The following is a 17786-nucleotide window of genomic DNA, read 5'->3' as shown; positions in this document are numbered from 1 at the left end:
CTGTCGAAAATACAGTCTTCTTTCGATCTGTGATTAAATCCACGTTAGAAATATAATAAACATTATTTTTTGAGAAGCTTATATTATTGTCAACACATGTGGGTTTTGTAGATATACGTTTCTGAGTGAAATAATAACATTTTTCTATAATGATCGCTATATCACGTAAAAATTATCAAATATATACACCAATGCAATATTTTCTCCTTATTGCGAAATTAATTATTATCGATTAGAAGTATTATCGATTACTATTGATAATAATGATTCGAGCGTAGATTTATGAAGAAATAATCAGAGGAATTAGTAGATGGATCAAATTGCTATAAGAATTGAATTTTGTAGTTTTAAAATTTAAGCGCGTATTTACTTGTGGACATTTGTGTTTACATTTTTTACGAAGGATCAGTCAAGTGTCGTTTGACGTAGTAACGAAAACAGTGATCATTCCTGCTGGTTCGAGCATTTCGCATTCGTAGTTCATCGTATCAAGACGTTAACAATTCGACAAGAACATGTACTGTATCGGACTAGCGTTGATCACAAGGATCATCAGCACCTACACCATGGTAAGTGACAGACAATCCGTCACTTAAACCGGTTTTGAACACTTGGTACGGTAACGGAAAATATTGTTAAATTACTGTTCAGACTTGTTTCTATCGATGACGAATATTATCGTTACTACGTTATATATTCTATTTCTATATCTTTTTCCTACTATGTTATCTATTCATTTTGCATTTTTCTAGTCGCTGTCAATACTTATGATAAATCTGTTGATGAGCAGATATTTTTCGAAAACAACGGATGAAGGATTCTTTAATTCCGTCGAAAATTGGGGTATACTTGGTTTTAATTGGTTGCAAGTTTTGAAAAACTTGCAAATAAGGTATAAAGGTGGGTACAATGACGAACGCATAGATTTATTCGAAAAATATCATGACACTAATGTAGAACTTGAATTTCTTAGCACAAACAGCCGTGATTTTCTTCCTTGTATACATAGTATCGTTTTTACTGGCCAGTGCGTATCTCGCCTTGGGATCAATTTCCGTAAGTATATATTTAGCTGGTTAATGTTTCTCGATAAGTTCGAAATACAATGCGTAAATGACCAAAGACAACAGGCGTTGTAGTCGTGTATTGAAAGTGAATCGATCGTAGACTTCTTTATTTGAAGAACGTATTTTCGGCACGTAGCAACCTTGCTTAAACTCGCTAACGATCTTGCTAACTTCGGTCTACGTTCACAGAGGAAACCTAAGTGCGCCGTGCCTTGGATTTATTTGCAAGTGATTAGCATAATAGATCAGTCTGTAGCGTTGTCTATTCATCTGACGCACGAACAGCAATATGATGTTTACGATAAATCAATATGGTACATTCCACTGTGCAGTGTCTATCTAGGTGAGTATGTTAAAATTATATAACTCACCGATAGAGAGTATGTCTAATTAGACTGTACTTGTCGATCGAGTTCTTTCTTCCGTATGAATGATTGACAAAGTTTACGTTTTGTTCATTCAGTATTTTCTGCGTGCATATGGATGATTGTGTATAATGCTCGGAAAGAATGGATCGAGGAACAACGGAATCATACAGATTTACCACTAACTTCAACCACATCGACGATGCAATCGAACAATGGCGGCGGATTAAAATCACCATCGTTCCTCTCGCAGAATTTTTTGATGTTCGATTCACCGAGACCATCTCCGATATTATCCAAATAGCTAATACACGCAAACTTGTGGACTCTTTGGACTTTGTCCCTATGTTGCACTTTCCAACAAGAAAAAACCAGGTAAAACGTACAGTAATTAATTGCTTACGCGTTGCAAGTTCATTTAACATTCGTATGTTTATTCATAGTTTCAAACTCCTAACCTTAACTTCTTAGCATTAAAATCAATAACTGCTTTCAAGTTTTATCATTTTTTGCGATACACGTAGTACGTACATAATTCGTTCTATAGAGAGACGCGTATAGATATCATTTTTATGTTTCTTTTTCCTCCCTTTTTTCTTTTTCTTTTTTTTTCTTTCAAAACATTTCCATTTCTAGAAAAGATTCGAATCTTAAGTCCGCGTAATAACCATTGATCACTCGCAACTAATGGAATGTGCGGAGAGCAGGCAAACTACCAGAATACGATGAATCTCGGTCCCGTAACTGGGAAAATGTATAATAATGCGGGTAACTCGATAAATCAGTCCGGGGATGCGACTAATAGAGTGTATCAAATGCGCCCACGGCGGAGCGTAGCTGCATAGAAAATTTGAGAAATGGCCACGTTTTACGTCGAAATACTTTTAAACTTCCGGGATTTGAATCGCACGCAAGCATATTCCCCATACAAGGACCGGCGTCTTCTAGATGGAAGTCGATTTGTCCAAAAATGGTTGGAACTTTTCTCGAAACTCTCGAGAATAATGATCGAGCGTACAATAGCTGATAGAAAAAGACCCTTCTCACGATTTATTTCGGGCGTTTCACCACGTTCCTAGGCGATCATTTGCGTTCGTCGAATAGTAACGCACCAACGGGCGTAACTTTTACAATATTCTAGAATATCCTTTCACCGCGCAAATGTTTCTCAATTTCGTGTTCCTTACACGAGAGTTAGGTTAAGCTCGAAGATGTCGTCAATTTACGTGATTATCGATAACAAGATATATCCTCGACGTATAAATTGACGCTAGCAAAAACTTTCGTAAGCTTTCCGTTGAACGATACGGCTGCGAACATGAAGGACAGACACAGTGGGGTACGCGACGTGGTTGGTTGGTGGTGCTTTTAAAAAGAACTGAGCGAGCCAATTTGTAGACTGTCGCAAACTTTTAAAACACTAGTTGACAGCCGGTCCGCCCCCTCGCAACTTATACACCCTCCTCGACACTCGTCCAACCATCCAGAAGGATTCCAACCACCATTCCACGTTCTTCTCTGTCTCTCTCTCTCTCTCTTTCTCTCTCTTCCTCTCTCTTTCTCGTCTTTCGACTGAAGTACCTACCTACCAGTAGTAGACGGCGAAACTCACCCCTCCGTGTCGTGGAAGCCGATGGATTGTAAAATAAAACTAACTTGGCTCTTTCGTGGATCGAGAACGAAGTACCGGCGAAATCTTATTCCCTCGAGTCTCTTTTATTTTCGCGTACCCCTTTTTTTCCACCAACCAGGGTGCAATCACGAAAAAGAACTCGACGAAGAGTAGATATGTACCACGAAGGAGTCGCGTTTATTCGAAAAAACGAAGAGGTCTTGATCTGAGATTAAATCAATTGAAGATCGTATTTGCGGCTGTTACTTCCTTAAAATATTTCTTGTAAATTTGTATGATACTTAGTACTGAAATAAGTCTGAAATAAACGGGTACTTGTAAGCTGGCACGTAAAACAATAGCTGTTATTATTTCCAGAAGAACTTGTTCTTTAAATATTTGCGAAATGCAAACTTTCGTCGAATGTCATTCCCGAAGAAAATACCTTCTCACGGAATGACGTGCTGTTTACTACACTTCTTTAATATCTGCGCGCAACTTGGAATACTTTTACGAGTATCCAAGGATTAAGGAGAAGGGTAATCACACGCATGGTGTATATAAAGGGTGGTGCGACGTAATTAATCTTCTTGTATGACACTTTAGCTGGTTACGGGGCAGAGCTTGCCAGAAGCCAGAACACAACATCCCACTTAAGCTCGACGCCCAGAAAACAATTAATACGAAATTGATTAATAATTATTGCGTCCCAGTTTCGGTTCCCTTGTCGTGCTTTCCGGTCTTGCTAGTCACCGAACCGTGAAAAAACAAATTTTTCAGGTTCTTCGATTTCCTACGAGAACACTTCACCTGATCAATATTCCATAAAGACCGTTTACGGTATCAAACTATGTTCTAAAGTCGATCCCTTTCGGTGTTTTGGCAAATAGATTCGATCGTCTCGAACTAGGAGAAAATCGAACCTTAAAGCGTCTGGTTCGACGGAATGGTCGGTACGCGTAGCCGTTCCACTCCTTTTGTGACATTTATTTGTTCGTCGCCAAAAACGGACAGTCGATTTGGCATTACTTTTCCAGACAGACAGATTTTATTGATCTGCCGCGTTCGCTCTCTCCCGAACGTGAGCTGGAAAGAGAGAGCGAAAAGACGAACACCACGGGCGCGAAAGAGACGATGATAGAACGGCGGAACTGAACGCCCCATAAAGCTAACCAATGCTAATACTTCGCATCTCCGCAGTGGCGTCCTTTCGCGACCGTGTATCTCGTAGCTCATCTGTTTGCTCGCACGGTTTGGAAAACACGCTGCGACGCCGCTGTCCTGGACCGGAATCAGCAATAAACGCGTAACCGAGCCTAATTCGTAATGTTGGCTCAGTCATTGTGGCCCATTGTGAATTCTCTTCCCCTGTTATTCAGGGGCCACGAGTATAATGCTGGGGTTATCGCAGGAAACTGCCAGTAACGACAGTAAGAGGCATGTAGGTACTCTTGCGAACACGCTTTACCCGTTTGCTCCTCGATATTTCTTTGCGGCTTAATATCGGATGCATCGTTTCTATGAAACCATGGTATTTCGACCAACATCCTACGGTCTTACAAATTAAATAACTCTTTTGGATGCTCCGTTGTGCGTCAAACTTACAAATTTCAGCCAATGTTAATAAGACGAAGAGGGGGGAAAAATGGGGGATGGGAAATTACGTGCATCATGACCGAAAACTTAATTTGCCAAGAATCGTACGCGAATATCGGCGAAACGTCTTAGCATGTGAATAAGAGGATACCTATCGCCGGCCTCTTACTTGGTACGATTCTTTTTCTTTTCTTCCCTCGCTAGTGGAAAATGCAAGGCTACTGAAACGCAGACCGATGACCGTTTCTGCTCGAGAAACGGACACAGAAGGGAGTAATCACATTACTTTCGAATTTCTTTGCGTCGTAACGGGGGTGGCACGTGTCCGTGCTTTTTTTTCTTTTCTAAGGAGAGGCGGATGGACAGCGGGAAGCGAGGAAATAAATTTGTGAACACGATGGACGGTAGGGCACAATAGCTGCGTTTAATACTACATTAAACACGATACAGAACGATCTACCCCGTGACCACTGTGACAAAGTTTCCTGGACAATGCGTCACGATGACTGTATTAGTGGGCGAGGGATGGAAATCTGTAGGCACGTGTACGGAATGCTCGTCGATCTTGTGTGTGTACGTTGATCCTCGTGTCATATACGAATTTCATTTGCAAACCGTAATTTTAAACAGGCTCTTTGTCATGCAGGTGTTATTTAACGAAGAAACCTGATTTTCTTTCAAGTACAAGCGGCCATTACAGTCCAGATACGCGATATTTCATTTCGTACTGTATCGCCAGGTTAAGCTAGATTACTAGAGCCATTATCCTTGGAAGAAAGAACGGGTGGAAACGAGTTCCTTCGATCGACTTCCGACGTTCTCAACGAGGTTTTCACGTTCCCGCACGTGTGTTCGGCTACGTGAAGCGATCGAACGCTACCTCGTTACCATGCCACGTAATTGATAATTGGTAATTATCGACAACTGGCCGAAAGATATGGCCTCGCTACTACGTGTCTTCGTGGTTCGACTCATCTATCTATGAGTCGATAGATCTCGGATATTGCTTTGAAATATCTGAGCTGTATGATAATGACGAAGTCAAATGTGGAAACTTTCCACCGACATTCATTCAATCTTAGAGGAACATAAATTTCTTTTCTCGTGAAGAGAAGACGTAACGTCGTATTGTAGGTTACTCGAAAATCGAAGATCGATCTTCGTACAAAGGGTAGATCGATAACGAGGGACAGGACGAGGGGAACGGTGTCCGGTTATCTGGTCGGTCGATTCAAAGTGGCGGAAGCGAGCGAGGGGTGGTGGGCGGAATGAGCCGGTTTTTCGAGAATGGCTGCTGTAGGTGTCGAAGGGACACGGGGCTCGAACGAGGCCGCAATTAGGCGGTCCCGGGGTCGACGAGCAACGACGAGGTCGGGCATTATGCAAAGCAGATTTTAAATTTAGATGTGGCCCACCGTGCCCACACACCTCTACACATACCTCTGTGGCAAAGAGGCGCGCGACTGTACGCAGTTCCGACTACAGAAGGAGTATGGTCACACGGACGGTCGAAGACACGCGAGCGGGGCGGTTGTGCAAAGCGTGGGTCGCGTCGTGCTCGACAAATTAGCGCGTTTTAAATCCAATCTAAGCCGAAAGGGGAGGGAATCGTTATGGACGGCGACGAAGGGAGGAGGCCAGCAGCTCGAGGGATACTCGACGAGCTGTTTTGCATTGCTGGCTGGCGCGCGCGCGCCCAACATTTGAGGTGTAAAATATTAAATCCAGGCGCCTCCGCCATATCGCCTACGTCCTCGAAAGAGAGGAGGAGGAGGAGGAGGAGGAGGAGGAGGAAGAGGAGGTGGTGGAGCAGGCGGATGGAAACGGTACGCGGATAGGGGTGCACGATGTGCAGAGAAGGAGGGCGAGAGGTGGTGAAGGGGGTCGAGAAGGGGTCCGTTGCTTGATGGGGGAGGATATGGCGAGGGTGGCTCTGCGGCGCGCACTCAGCGAGTTTACATTTAAATGTAAAAGTGCCGAGTGCTGCTAGGCGAAAGCTGCTGTTTTGCATTCGAAAGCTCATGATTGCCTCTGAGCTTTGCTTTTGACGTCGAGGGTTTCTCGGTGCCGACGGACGACGAGAGGCCGGTTCGCTGTCGGAGCTACGAGTTCTCTCGTTTCGAACAGATGGAACGAGCTTAGAGCTTCCGGAAAAATTCGCACAAACGGAATCGGCGATTATTTCGAACCGGTTCTGCTTTCGAAGCGAATGCACCAATTAATCACGCCGCGTGTCATCTTCGTCTCGCGACCATCAACAAAACTCAAAGTCCCTCTGATCGTCATTAATATATTAATCGACTGCTCGTTAAACTTGAAATAATCGTGTCGCGCCAGTCAACCCGTTAAATGAATCGACGGCTAATTAACAGCGGCCACCTAGCGAGCATCTCTGTTGGGTGGGGAATTCGATAAACTTTGAAATTCTTCTCTCGTATCCAATGTTGCGCTACTCTCTCCTCTCTCGTTCTACATAATCCGATCATATCTTCCCTTTTTGACAAGTTTCTTTCTCTTTTTTATTTCTTTTCTCTCTTTTTTTTTTTAGAGGAAATGTCTCGGTTCTCTTTCGAACGTGGATAGATATATGCCGACGAATGCACCTACACGCACGCACGCACGATTTATTTCCGGGCTCTAATCAATTCTCGGAACGGAACGACAGACACACGAGGTTACGAGCTAGGCCGCTGTTATTCTTCTAATATGTATGTTTCTTATGAGCGGCGGTAAAAGGGCTCCGTGCAATTTCCTATGATAGATCGAGTCCCGCGGACAAGTTCCATTACGGCCAGCCTCTGAATTATTGAACTGGCAATTCCCTGGCGACACGCGGGACACCCTGCATCAAAGTGTCAACGGGCTCATTAAGCCTCCAAATCAAGTGAACTAACGCGTTAACTGTTCTACCCTTGAACTTCTTGATAAACGAATTAATAAATTTGTTGTTCCGTTTGGAAATTTATTATCCACTGCTCGAATAAAAATATATCATCTTTCCTGTATTTCTCGAGTCTTAATAGAGAGAGCATCCCGTTTTAATTACAAACATAGAAATACAATTTCGTCTATTATCTTCTTAGAGTTTACGTTTCAAAAGTGGTGTATACGTGGGTTTCATAACGAGGAATCAAAAATATTTAAAACCATGAAATGGTACACCGAACGATCGAAGTATAACGTTACACGAAACGAGATTTGCTCGCTCTTTTCAAGTTTCCTTTTACGGTCCGAGAGAAGCGAGCATTTGCATTCTGGCTGATAGATCGGAAAACAGAAGATGGCCGATAAAGATTAAATCTATTTGTAATCCCTTGAAATAGGACCTGTTACTGCAAACTGCGGTATCTGTGCGCGCGATCACCGACACGGAGAGTAAAAGAGAGAGGAAGGCTCGATCAGTATCTGAGATCGCCCTTCTAGTCCATATGCTGGGTTAATAAGAATCCTAATAACGGGTACCACCCCATCGATACATAGGGACTGTCACTAAATATTTTTCTTTCTCGACGTTTGCTTTGGGAATTCGGCCGTGTCGATGCTCTAATACGCGAATACATATGTCGTCGACGTAGAAACATCGATCCGTCTCTTGCAAATTTTATTTCGCCGCCCTTTTCCACAGGAATTTCCTCCTACCTCGAATCGGATAATCGACATGGGACAAATATACGATCGCGTTTGTTCGTTACGAGGCAACTCTAACATTGAAATATCTATTCTGATTGCCGACAAGAAGATTATTTATACCAAGATAGAGGAATACGTTAAAGGCGGCACAGTGAATCCAGGTTTTGACAAGAAGTTAGGCAAATATTTTTTTATTAATTCGCCTCACTTGAAATGCAAATGGCCCAATCACGCGTCCGGAAGGCTAGAGCGACCGACGCTTACTCGAGTAATTTATTCGTAAGGGCGTTAAAGTTTCATAAGTCGTGCACATAAAATGCACTCGAGAGTGGAGAGCAAGGGTATCTAGGCGTTCCCGTCCGAGCGTTCCGTTCGCCACCCGTTCTCTCTATCCTGGCGCGGCAGAAAATTATGCAGATGGCGGAGAAAAGCTTTGATAAACACGACAGTCTCTGATCGTTATGCAGATCCGCGCCACTGTAAAATGGCGGCAATCTCTCCCTCTCACTCGACTATCCACCCCCTCTCTATCTCGCTCCTCTGCCTCTTCTGATCCTCCCTAGCTCGCTGGACCCAGGGGTGTTTCGGCTTCTCACCCTCTTCCCCGACCGTCCCCTCCGCCCCTCTCCGCTCCTCCTCAACCTTTTCCTCCTACCCCGACGCTTCTCTTTCTCCCCTTTTTATCCTCCCTCCTGTCGCTGCTCTCTTTCTCTTCCGACTCCTCCAACTCCACCGCGGCTCGCTCCTGATTTTCACACCCCGGCCACGGCATTACCAGCCCAAGTCGAGGGTGGAAATACGCGCCCTCCTGCTTGTTTCCGTAGCGCGTCTGCGCCGGCTTGTACCACCCGACGTATATATGCACTGCGATTTCATTGGAAGATCGTGCTAGCACTTGAAGACACAACCAGCCTCGCATACACTCGTGCCAGCAGCCATTCACTCCTATTCTCGTACACGTCCTCGTCTCCGAGACAAGCAAGCAGTCATCCAGACACCAGAGACGCGCATATACTTTACAATCGTTCCGTCGAAGAGTTCAATTATTCTTACTCTCGAATATAGAACACATTTGAGGCAACTAATGTTTCGTTAACGAAGAACGAACTAGCTGACGTCATCGAGGATATATCAAAAGCGCGTCGGTGTCATAACGCAATTACGTTGAAACACAGGGATCTAGGTGTCGGCGCCACCCCTCCGTGACGGCTGTCGAAAATTCATTTTGCCGCGCGTTTAAAATTTTCATCGGTGCTCCAATTTTCGCTTTACATTTCGGAACTGATCGCATTTACCGAATAATTTAGCCGCTTACGGTCTCGTTCGGCCGAGTCCCGGCCCGTAATTGCTCGCGAGATTCCACGGGAACGCGAACAAAGTATCGTTTCTCAGACATTACGAGTTCTTCTTCTTCTCTTCTTCTTTTTTCTTTTTTTTTTTTTCTTCAAGCGTGCACGCCACTCGTGCATCGGCTGTCTCTCCGAATGATGTTTTATTCATGTACATCGGGCATCGAAAGTGTTGCCGGTTGAGCGGGGTCGAGTTAACTCGGCTGTGTTTAAGTGCACAAACCGCCTTTCCTTGAAACCATAGAATACTTTAACGCCTCGGCTAATTGGCCGGATACGTGTTACGAATGAAAGTTTCGCTGGAAGGCTCGATTGCGTATCGTTTTCGCGATTTCAACCGGTATTCTCTCGCATTCGTCCGTTTCGATCCCTCTTTCGAAGCGGGATAATGCTCGCGAGTCGACAAATTTCTTCATTCTCTCTCTCTCTCTCTCTCTCTTTCTTCCTCTCTATCTAGTCTCGAGACTCTACTGTGCTACATACGTGTATTTACTCAAGAGGATATCATGGAACGCGATACTCTTGGATCGACGCGGAATAAAGCTGTTTGGCGACGATCGGCGCGATCGGTTGTCGTGTAACGCCAGCATCCGATCGATTTTGGAAGAGGCTCAGCGCCGCCGTGTACGATGGACCAGTTTTTCGCTCGTAGTTTGTTTCACTTTCGCACTATGCATAATGCATGAGCGGACTTTAAATTCTGCCCGCGTCGCAACAAATCGTTGCTTTCGATAATATTCGTCCATCTTTCCAGACGATATAGATGGATTTAACGATCGAGAGGAACGCATTTAACAACCGGTAGAAACCGCTGCTTTCCGATGAAAAAGCTTACGATCGGATGGTCCGGTACGAGCTGTCCGATTGGAACGATATCTCCGCGATGGTCGGTGGCTCTCGCGCCCCTTTGTAAGGCGGGCCTTTCGATTAAAGGATAGTTATAGAGTAGTGTGATTAAGACGAGCCTGGGAGGACATCGTGGTCTCGGCCGATTGGTCGGCATATCACGAATGCTCGGGGCGTGGTTCGGTTACTAGCTCTCTCGACCAACCGTTCTCTCCTTTCGATTATTATTTAATTACGCTAATTGCCGGGACAGGGAGAGAACCCTCGCGATTTGCCGACCGCTCCGGAGGAGCTCCGATCGTTAAGTCGATGTAAACTCTTCGTAGAATTTTAACGAATCGTCCATGTTTCGTACGTGATCAAAATCGCAACATCGTCCATCGGCTAAACTACGAATTATCGTAATGGTAATTGCGGCGATGCTTGAGATCGTTCCACTCGATTTTTGTTGCTTCTCTTATTATTTTGGTTCCGCCATAGGAGATCGACGTTCAGATGACGTCAGAAAGGAAAAGAATCGTCTCGCTGGAAACGATTAGCATAACATCGTTGAAGCGACGGCTATATAACGGGCTGAAAGCGTTGGTAGTCTTCCGGCGAGGTACCAGTGCAATTCAAATTCGACGCGGGACCGCGTCGTACGTGTCTGAAAACAACACGGATAGTCTGGTTCACCTTCGTTTCCCGTTCTCGTGTACGAGCGCGCAGAAAATTTTGCAAAATTATGCAGTCCAGCATAACGTGCCACTTCGGGGCAGCGGCGCGGCGGGGAGAATCGCGAGTACATCGGGACACGTGAGCATAAATTGGCTCGACGCAAAATTGGCCTGACAGTTTAACTATGACAAAAGCACAATAGAATGCGCCGTTTCCTGAACGCAGCATGCGGCTGTAATTTCTCTGTCTGTCCATCCGTCTCTCTCTTCCTCTCTTTCCGTGCCAGTCCTCCCTGCGCTCTGCCTCTCTCTGTTTTCCCTCCTACGGCTGTTTTCCACTATCCGTCTCTATCGCGCTCTTTTTCGCTGTCTATTCCCATCGCAGCTCGTTTTCAAATGGCGGATATCGTCGACAGTTTAATACCGTGTCGCCGTCACGAATGCTCGTTAGTGGACGATACTTTGATCTAATAGAAAATACCTCGGCAGCTCGGCGTTACAAGATACCAGGCGAACGTGGCTCCTTCGTGAAACAACGATTTCTTTAGTATTGCTTGTTTCGATCGTAGCGTACGAGAATAATTTTTATCGAACCAGATCTTGGAATTCACAAGCTTCGAGATTCGTTTAAAGTAACATATTAACTTTACGACGAATACGGCTTCGTAAAAATGGTCGTTTTCGATGACGGTTGTTACAATGACACGTGTTTCTCGCGACCGTGAACCGCCGTTACGAAATTAACGAGCCATCTCATCAATTAAGTAAGAAACGCTTCGTTGAAATTGCTCGTCACTGTTCAAGTTGCTTAAAGCACGTTAAAACTTTTAATACGAACACCGTTGAGCGTCTCGACAAAACGAGTGGTCAGATTTCACCGTTAAGCCTCATCGAAGCTTTAGATTCTCCACTGTTCGCTGGAACTTGTCCAGTAGAGATTCCTATAAATATGGAATAGAATAATATTTACTGGAACGGGGCAAAAAGTAAAGCGTCGAATCGTCGATGATCGTTGGAAGGGGCATGGTTTCCGCGGGCAGTAGCAAAAGGACGAATTTTCCACGAGGAACCTGGTCTGGTTCTAAGTGGTCGTCGTTTGATGACGGTTATTACCATGATACGCTGTTTCCTGCGACCGTGAGTATCTTCCACCCACACGTCGACAAGAAACGGCTTAGCGGGAGTGTGTGTGGGTGGATGCATACACAGAACGGGAGTCGCAGACGGGGAAGCACGACGACGACGACCGGCACGTAACGACCGATTCGTGCACATGCAGAGACCGCGGAGAGCCGGCAACTCGTGGATGTTGGTTGAACACGGCAAACCAGCCGGGTATCTCCTCTTTCCACGTAACCGCGTATTTCGTCATTATATAATACACTCGTTTACACAGAACATTATTGTCGCAAATATGTCATTAATGTCGGAAATCAGCGGTCCGTATTGTAATCACGCCCTTGCGTGATGCGGTTTTCCAGATTTCGCTTTGACGATTCCCGGTGTGCATACGCGGCTGTCCACGGACGTAGATTCTCCGGCCGGTTGCCTCCGGTCACCGGAAGTCGCCAATACGTTTCTGCTAAACGAATCCCTGTCAGAAGGAACGAAGTTGCCCAGACTGCTGTAACTTGGTTCTCGCGCTTTCTCTTCTGTCGTTTCTTTTTGAAATCGAAGCTTTGGCAGCAATAAGGAGACAGCGGCTTCGATGATTAAATTGTATCTATTAGGAAGGGTAAGAAAAGAAAAGTATAGATTTTATATTCGAAAGTGTAAATGTTCGTTACTACGAATATTAAGTGATTGTGATTTTTCTCCATTTAGTCAAACTTTTTTTTTTTTTGTACGTGGAGAAATCCTCATGGACACTCCGCTGTTCTAATAATCGCGTAACAACAGAGTAGTGTCGGACTCCTACCGACTAAAACTCCACGATGACCAACCCTACGCGTATGACAGGAGTGCTCCAGGAACCTCTCCATTTAGTCAAACTGCTAGAATACGAAGTAGCCTATTGGTCGATCGTACTCAAGTATGACGCTTCCTATCTCTTATCTTATTCGACGGTTTTATTTATTCCACTGCAATAAACTTATCAGTAGGTAGAGATTAATAGGCGTTACGAATACTTAATCAGAGTAACACCGATAACGAGAACACCGATAATTCCCTTTCGTAGATTTCTCTGATGTTTGCACCGATGGCGAAGGTTCGTCGGGAAGGAACTGCCCTCTTTCTCGCTTTCCCGCGCCCCGTAGCTAATCATGTAACTCGATTGAATAGAACGAGCGAGAGCGGGCCAATAAGAAGCTCCCTTTAATCGGGTTACTTCGTTACTACGTTACTCCGTCACTCGGTGCGGTGATATCAGCGGAATATCAATTGTTGTGATTAACCAAGACGTCCGTCGCGGCCTGAAACTTCGCCTGAGACCTCTTCGATGAAAGAGGGACGAAGAGAGCACGGGAATAACATCTTTTGTCAGTCGCAAATTAGCTCGCTGGAATATTCAAATCTCGGAGTCCGCTCGAGCGAAGCTCTTTGAAGCATTTCAATCGCTTCTTCTCGCACCGAAAACATCCAACAGACTATTTTCCTTGAAGATTCTCGCGAACATTTCGACGAACGATCATTCGTATTTAGAGATTCCAATCGTAGTTACCGCGTAGTTTTCACGGATACGATTAACGGTTTACGACGTCACGGGGAAATTTCACGAGCGATCGGAACTCGACAAATTCGCCGCCAATTAATCGAATCGCTGACGACAGGAGCAAAGACGGACAATGAATTAGACACGGCGTCGTGATCCGGTAAAATCAGGCCCGAGGCCACATTATAATAATACGAGAAACGGCCAGGGAGCCACGAGGGTGGCGAAAGAGTACGTATCGAGGCGGACACTCGACACAGCTGTCCAGGAAACGTACTCTCTCTCCTATTGTGTCGGCTAGTACGCGGCCTAACCAACCGTAAACACCGAAAATCTAATTGACGAAATTCAATTCCGCGCCGAAATTCAATGCCGGCCGCGACAGATTATCGCGTCTCTCCGACTGTATACTTTTCCAAAAACTACATCGGAATCGAGCGTACCAATCCGCCATTGATTCGTCACGGGCCGAGGATTCGACGAATCGCCTGAATCGCGTTAAAAGCATTGCTTCTGTGCGAAGCACGCGCGACCAAGCGTTAAGCCGATAATAAGCACGATAGACGCGTCACAATCTCTATATTTCCTAAAAACTTTTTAATATCGCGTGGAAAATGTCGAAACCATTGTGTCGTATTACCGTTACTAAAGGGTTAACGCTGGTTTTAAATTTACAAGAAACGGTACGATCAAGCTTTCGATGGTAATACAACACGCGTTTCAATAGGCGTAACTTCCCATTGCGTTCCTACGATCGTGGTCGTCGATAAATCCTGCTAATCTCTGCACACGAATCCTGAGAGAGATCGTCGCGCCTTCGTGTTTTCGAATTTCCATCAAAATGCTCGAATCGCCTTTTCCCCCCTAGCCGCATTCGAAGAGGAGGGGATGTCGTATTAGGCGGGCTGAATTATCGCAGAATCAAAATAATTCGATAGATGGGGTGCCGTGTATTACAAGAGGGGTGACCATTTCTGCACGTTGGGGTGCCAAAACATCCGCCGTAACTCGGTAAAGTATTGTCGAAAAATTCCTCGTTAAAATATTTTCTTCGCTACAATCTCTATCGAGGTCGCTGTAATCGTTCGGTATTCGCACGTCGTCTGAAACGTATCACAATTTTCTTGTTAGGTGGACGATTATCGACAAAAATGATCGTCGAAATCTGTACGAAAGAAAATCTTTCATAAAGCGACAGACAGAGATGGAGAAACGCCAATACTTTAGCGGTCCGTCAAGATCGTATTTATTCATTTGAGCTAATTTTTTGGGCGTGGAATCGGCTATTAGATTGTCGTGTTGTGCTTTAGGGCATATTGACGCCGTGGCTTGGAAAGAAGTAATCGAGACAGCTGCCAGAAACGTCTACGATAGAAGACCGTACACGGTACACCACCTTCTTCTATACGTAACTTTTGCTCGGTATCGTTCGGGACCGATTTGCAAGAACTTGGCGATTCGCTAGGAAACGTTTTACAAATGAGAGAAGCAGACACGAGGAAGAGCGTATTTAAAATGCAGAAAGGCAAACGGTGGCGTGTCAAGAACCGTCAGGTGGTCGGTTTAAATGACACAATGGCTCAATTCGGGGCGAAAATCCGTCGACTAAATCTCCCATTCAAATGCGATCTCAATCCCCTGCGTCAAATGGGACCTAAGTAGCTACTTAGTTGCACATTTGGCTTAAAATTTTCGATAGCCCCTCCCCTCCCCTCTCCGCATCCCATCCAGCGATACATACGATCGTACGAGCGTGTTAGATTCGCGATGCTATCTCTCAGCGCATTTGCGATACGAACGCATCACCGGTACCTGGACGCGTCACGGTAATCTATTTGAAATTCAGTCACCCTTATGGTCGCTATTATGTTACGTGCTCTCGCGGAGATCCCAACCATCGACACGCGCGTTTTCCTTTCAAACGGAATGGCAAAATTGCGATTGTTTTATCAAATAGAAGAGAGCGATCTTGACGCGCGATAAGTGTAATCTTGTTGATATTTTGATCTTAATAATATCACGTTGTGACTAAAAAGAAATATTCTAATACGAAATGGTTAAAAATTGAAAAGGAACTGTTATTAGATGTATAAGGGTACAGTTGATGAAGTTTCGTGGTAAATTGTTGTACCAAGAAATGATTTAACTGTTAAGAGGAACGGTATCGTCGTCGATATTTCAATATTACCGTAAACATCTTAAAAATATTCTGTATTGCGTTCGATGGGATTGAGCTTTGATATAAAAGTTCAAGTTAGAGACAACTGGATAACGTGGCTAATTCAATAGCGTTCAATTAGACCTGCAAAGTGTTTTCTATAAATTCACGGTTAACGAGATTCCAATTCCGTGGTATATAATTACGAACGATCGGGCCGCAAGGGTCCCTCGGTTAGCCGATGCCACCACGGACGAGAATAATTAGTTTTAATTGCCCCAACGAAACTTATCCCTCCCCGTTGACGCATTAAGACCAAAGTTAGACGGGCCACAGGAGGTTTAGGTTTTGCGAAGCGTGAGCAGGTAAGGTATACACGTACTACGTGACACGGTTGGTAAACCCAAAGCTGGCTTTGTTAAGCTCGGATTCTGAGTGCCTTTGATACGTGTACTTGCACGCTAACTAACCAACCTAAGCTATCCACAGCGAACTCGCGTACGTACGCCAGATGTGCGTGTGTTATACGCTTTTCTATATCGCTTCAAACAGGGACGTCTAGTTCCTGGCTCGCATTTAACAATTTGAAATTTTCTAATAACTTTAGTATTTCGTCGAAATTTAGCATAGATCTCGATCTGTAAATTTCTCTTTTAGAATTGCCGATCGAGAAAACGAACTTCGATTCTGGTTAGTTTTGTTCCAAACGATACGCTATAAATACATTTCGATCGTTGAAAATACGATTTCGCGATGAATATACGATTGCTTCTAATTATCCGAGAATGAAGTGACAAAGAAAAAAAGAGATAAGATTGATTGAAGCGTTAAAAGTACGGTGTACTCGTGGGAGCCCAATGATTCGACGTCCCTGTCTTTTACCTACGTTACCCTCGACATCGTCTATACGAGTATGACCTACACGTGCGCGATACATTTTCAACTGGGAATTGAATTTCCTTGGTAATTTTAATGCCATTGTGGCTGAAGGGGTGGAGAGAGGCACCGAGACAGAGGGTAAGGTAACAAACACAACCACAGAGTGTGCATCCCCTAACCACCTCGTAGACGTAAAATTTAGTTGGAGACGAATACGATATCCTTACCATTCCCGCGTGGTTCTCCGCTCGGAATGATTCGAGCGCATGAAATTTAGACATTCCTTTGCTATTCATAGTGTGCCATAAACGAATGAAAGATACGCATAATTCCTTTAATGCATTGTTTCTCTTATACGTACTTGTGCACAAACAATTTATGTGGAAATATACGAACGTAACCGTTAAAATGTAATAACAAATATAATATCTTTAAGGGAATTTCGAACGAGAAAATAGCGTCCAGGAACTTTATTTTGTCGCGTAAAACAAAAGTGGTGCATTTAATGCTACTTTATTTCCGGTACTTCATTGGAATACGGAAAGTCGCGAGATACAAAGCCAAAGCGCTATAACCACTTAAGGAGGCTTTGACCAAAGTTGCAACAGAATCTGCGTTGTGGAGTAAAGCGGATTTTCCCACCCCAAAGTGCCCCCTGTTATATCTTTATAAATGGAACCACTCCTAGGGTATATGGAAAAGCGACAACCTTTATCACTTACAGGATTTACAATATTATATTTCTGTCGAGAATCGTCAATTATTTTTTTAAAACTTCTTGGCACTGTTGTTTTCGCTTCGCTTCGATAATTTCAGTCAATAAAGAATTTCCATGTTGCGTAAAAATTTCAACATACCTGTTTCAAACATTCAGATTGATATTTCTCATTCAATTGAAAACACATTAGTATGATACAAACAAATGTCCATGATTATTTTATAAATTAAAAAATCTACTGCTGTATTTTCAAAACT

At 44.3% G+C, this 17786-nt stretch overlaps 1 protein-coding gene across 3 annotated transcripts; it reads left to right on the top strand.

The window, feature by feature from the left end:
* The first annotated feature begins 84 nt into the window (after nucleotides 1-84).
* On the top strand, nucleotides 85-17737 carry LOC117154274 (uncharacterized). Of its 3 annotated transcripts, none has more exons than XM_033329151.2 (6): nucleotides 85-569; nucleotides 753-900; nucleotides 974-1056; nucleotides 1257-1410; nucleotides 1531-1807; nucleotides 12603-17737. In XM_033329151.2, the coding sequence occupies exons 1-5, from the start codon at nucleotides 516-518 to the stop codon at nucleotides 1734-1736; spliced, it is 645 nt and encodes a 214-aa protein (XP_033185042.1). In that variant the 5' UTR covers nucleotides 85-515; the 3' UTR covers nucleotides 1737-1807; nucleotides 12603-17737. The 3 variants fall into 3 exon arrangements, with proteins under 3 accessions (XP_033185042.1, XP_033185041.1, XP_033185039.1); XM_033329150.2 differs by lacking the exon at nucleotides 12603-17737 and adding an exon at nucleotides 7189-7645; XM_033329148.2 differs by lacking the exon at nucleotides 12603-17737 and adding an exon at nucleotides 2069-3403.
* The last annotated feature ends 49 nt before the right edge of the window (nucleotides 17738-17786 follow it).

Source organism: Bombus vancouverensis, chromosome 3, assembly GCF_051014615.1.
Source record: "Bombus vancouverensis nearcticus chromosome 3, iyBomVanc1_principal, whole genome shotgun sequence".
Classification (NCBI taxonomy): domain Eukaryota; kingdom Metazoa; phylum Arthropoda; class Insecta; order Hymenoptera; family Apidae; genus Bombus; species Bombus vancouverensis.
Note: the sequence above shows the minus strand (reverse complement) of the source record. Positions and strands in the feature narration are given on the sequence as shown.

Bases quoted from the DNA above. Each gene is read 5' to 3' on its own strand.
- LOC117154274 (XM_033329151.2), top strand. From the start codon at position 516: ATGTACTGTATCGGACTAGCGTTGATCACAAGGATCATCAGCACCTAC. The intron at 570-752 runs GTAAGTGACAGA...GCATTTTTCTAG, and splicing joins TCATCAGCACCTACACCATG to TCGCTGTCAATACTTATGAT. The intron at 901-973 runs GTGGGTACAATG...TGAATTTCTTAG, and splicing joins CTTGCAAATAAGGTATAAAG to CACAAACAGCCGTGATTTTC.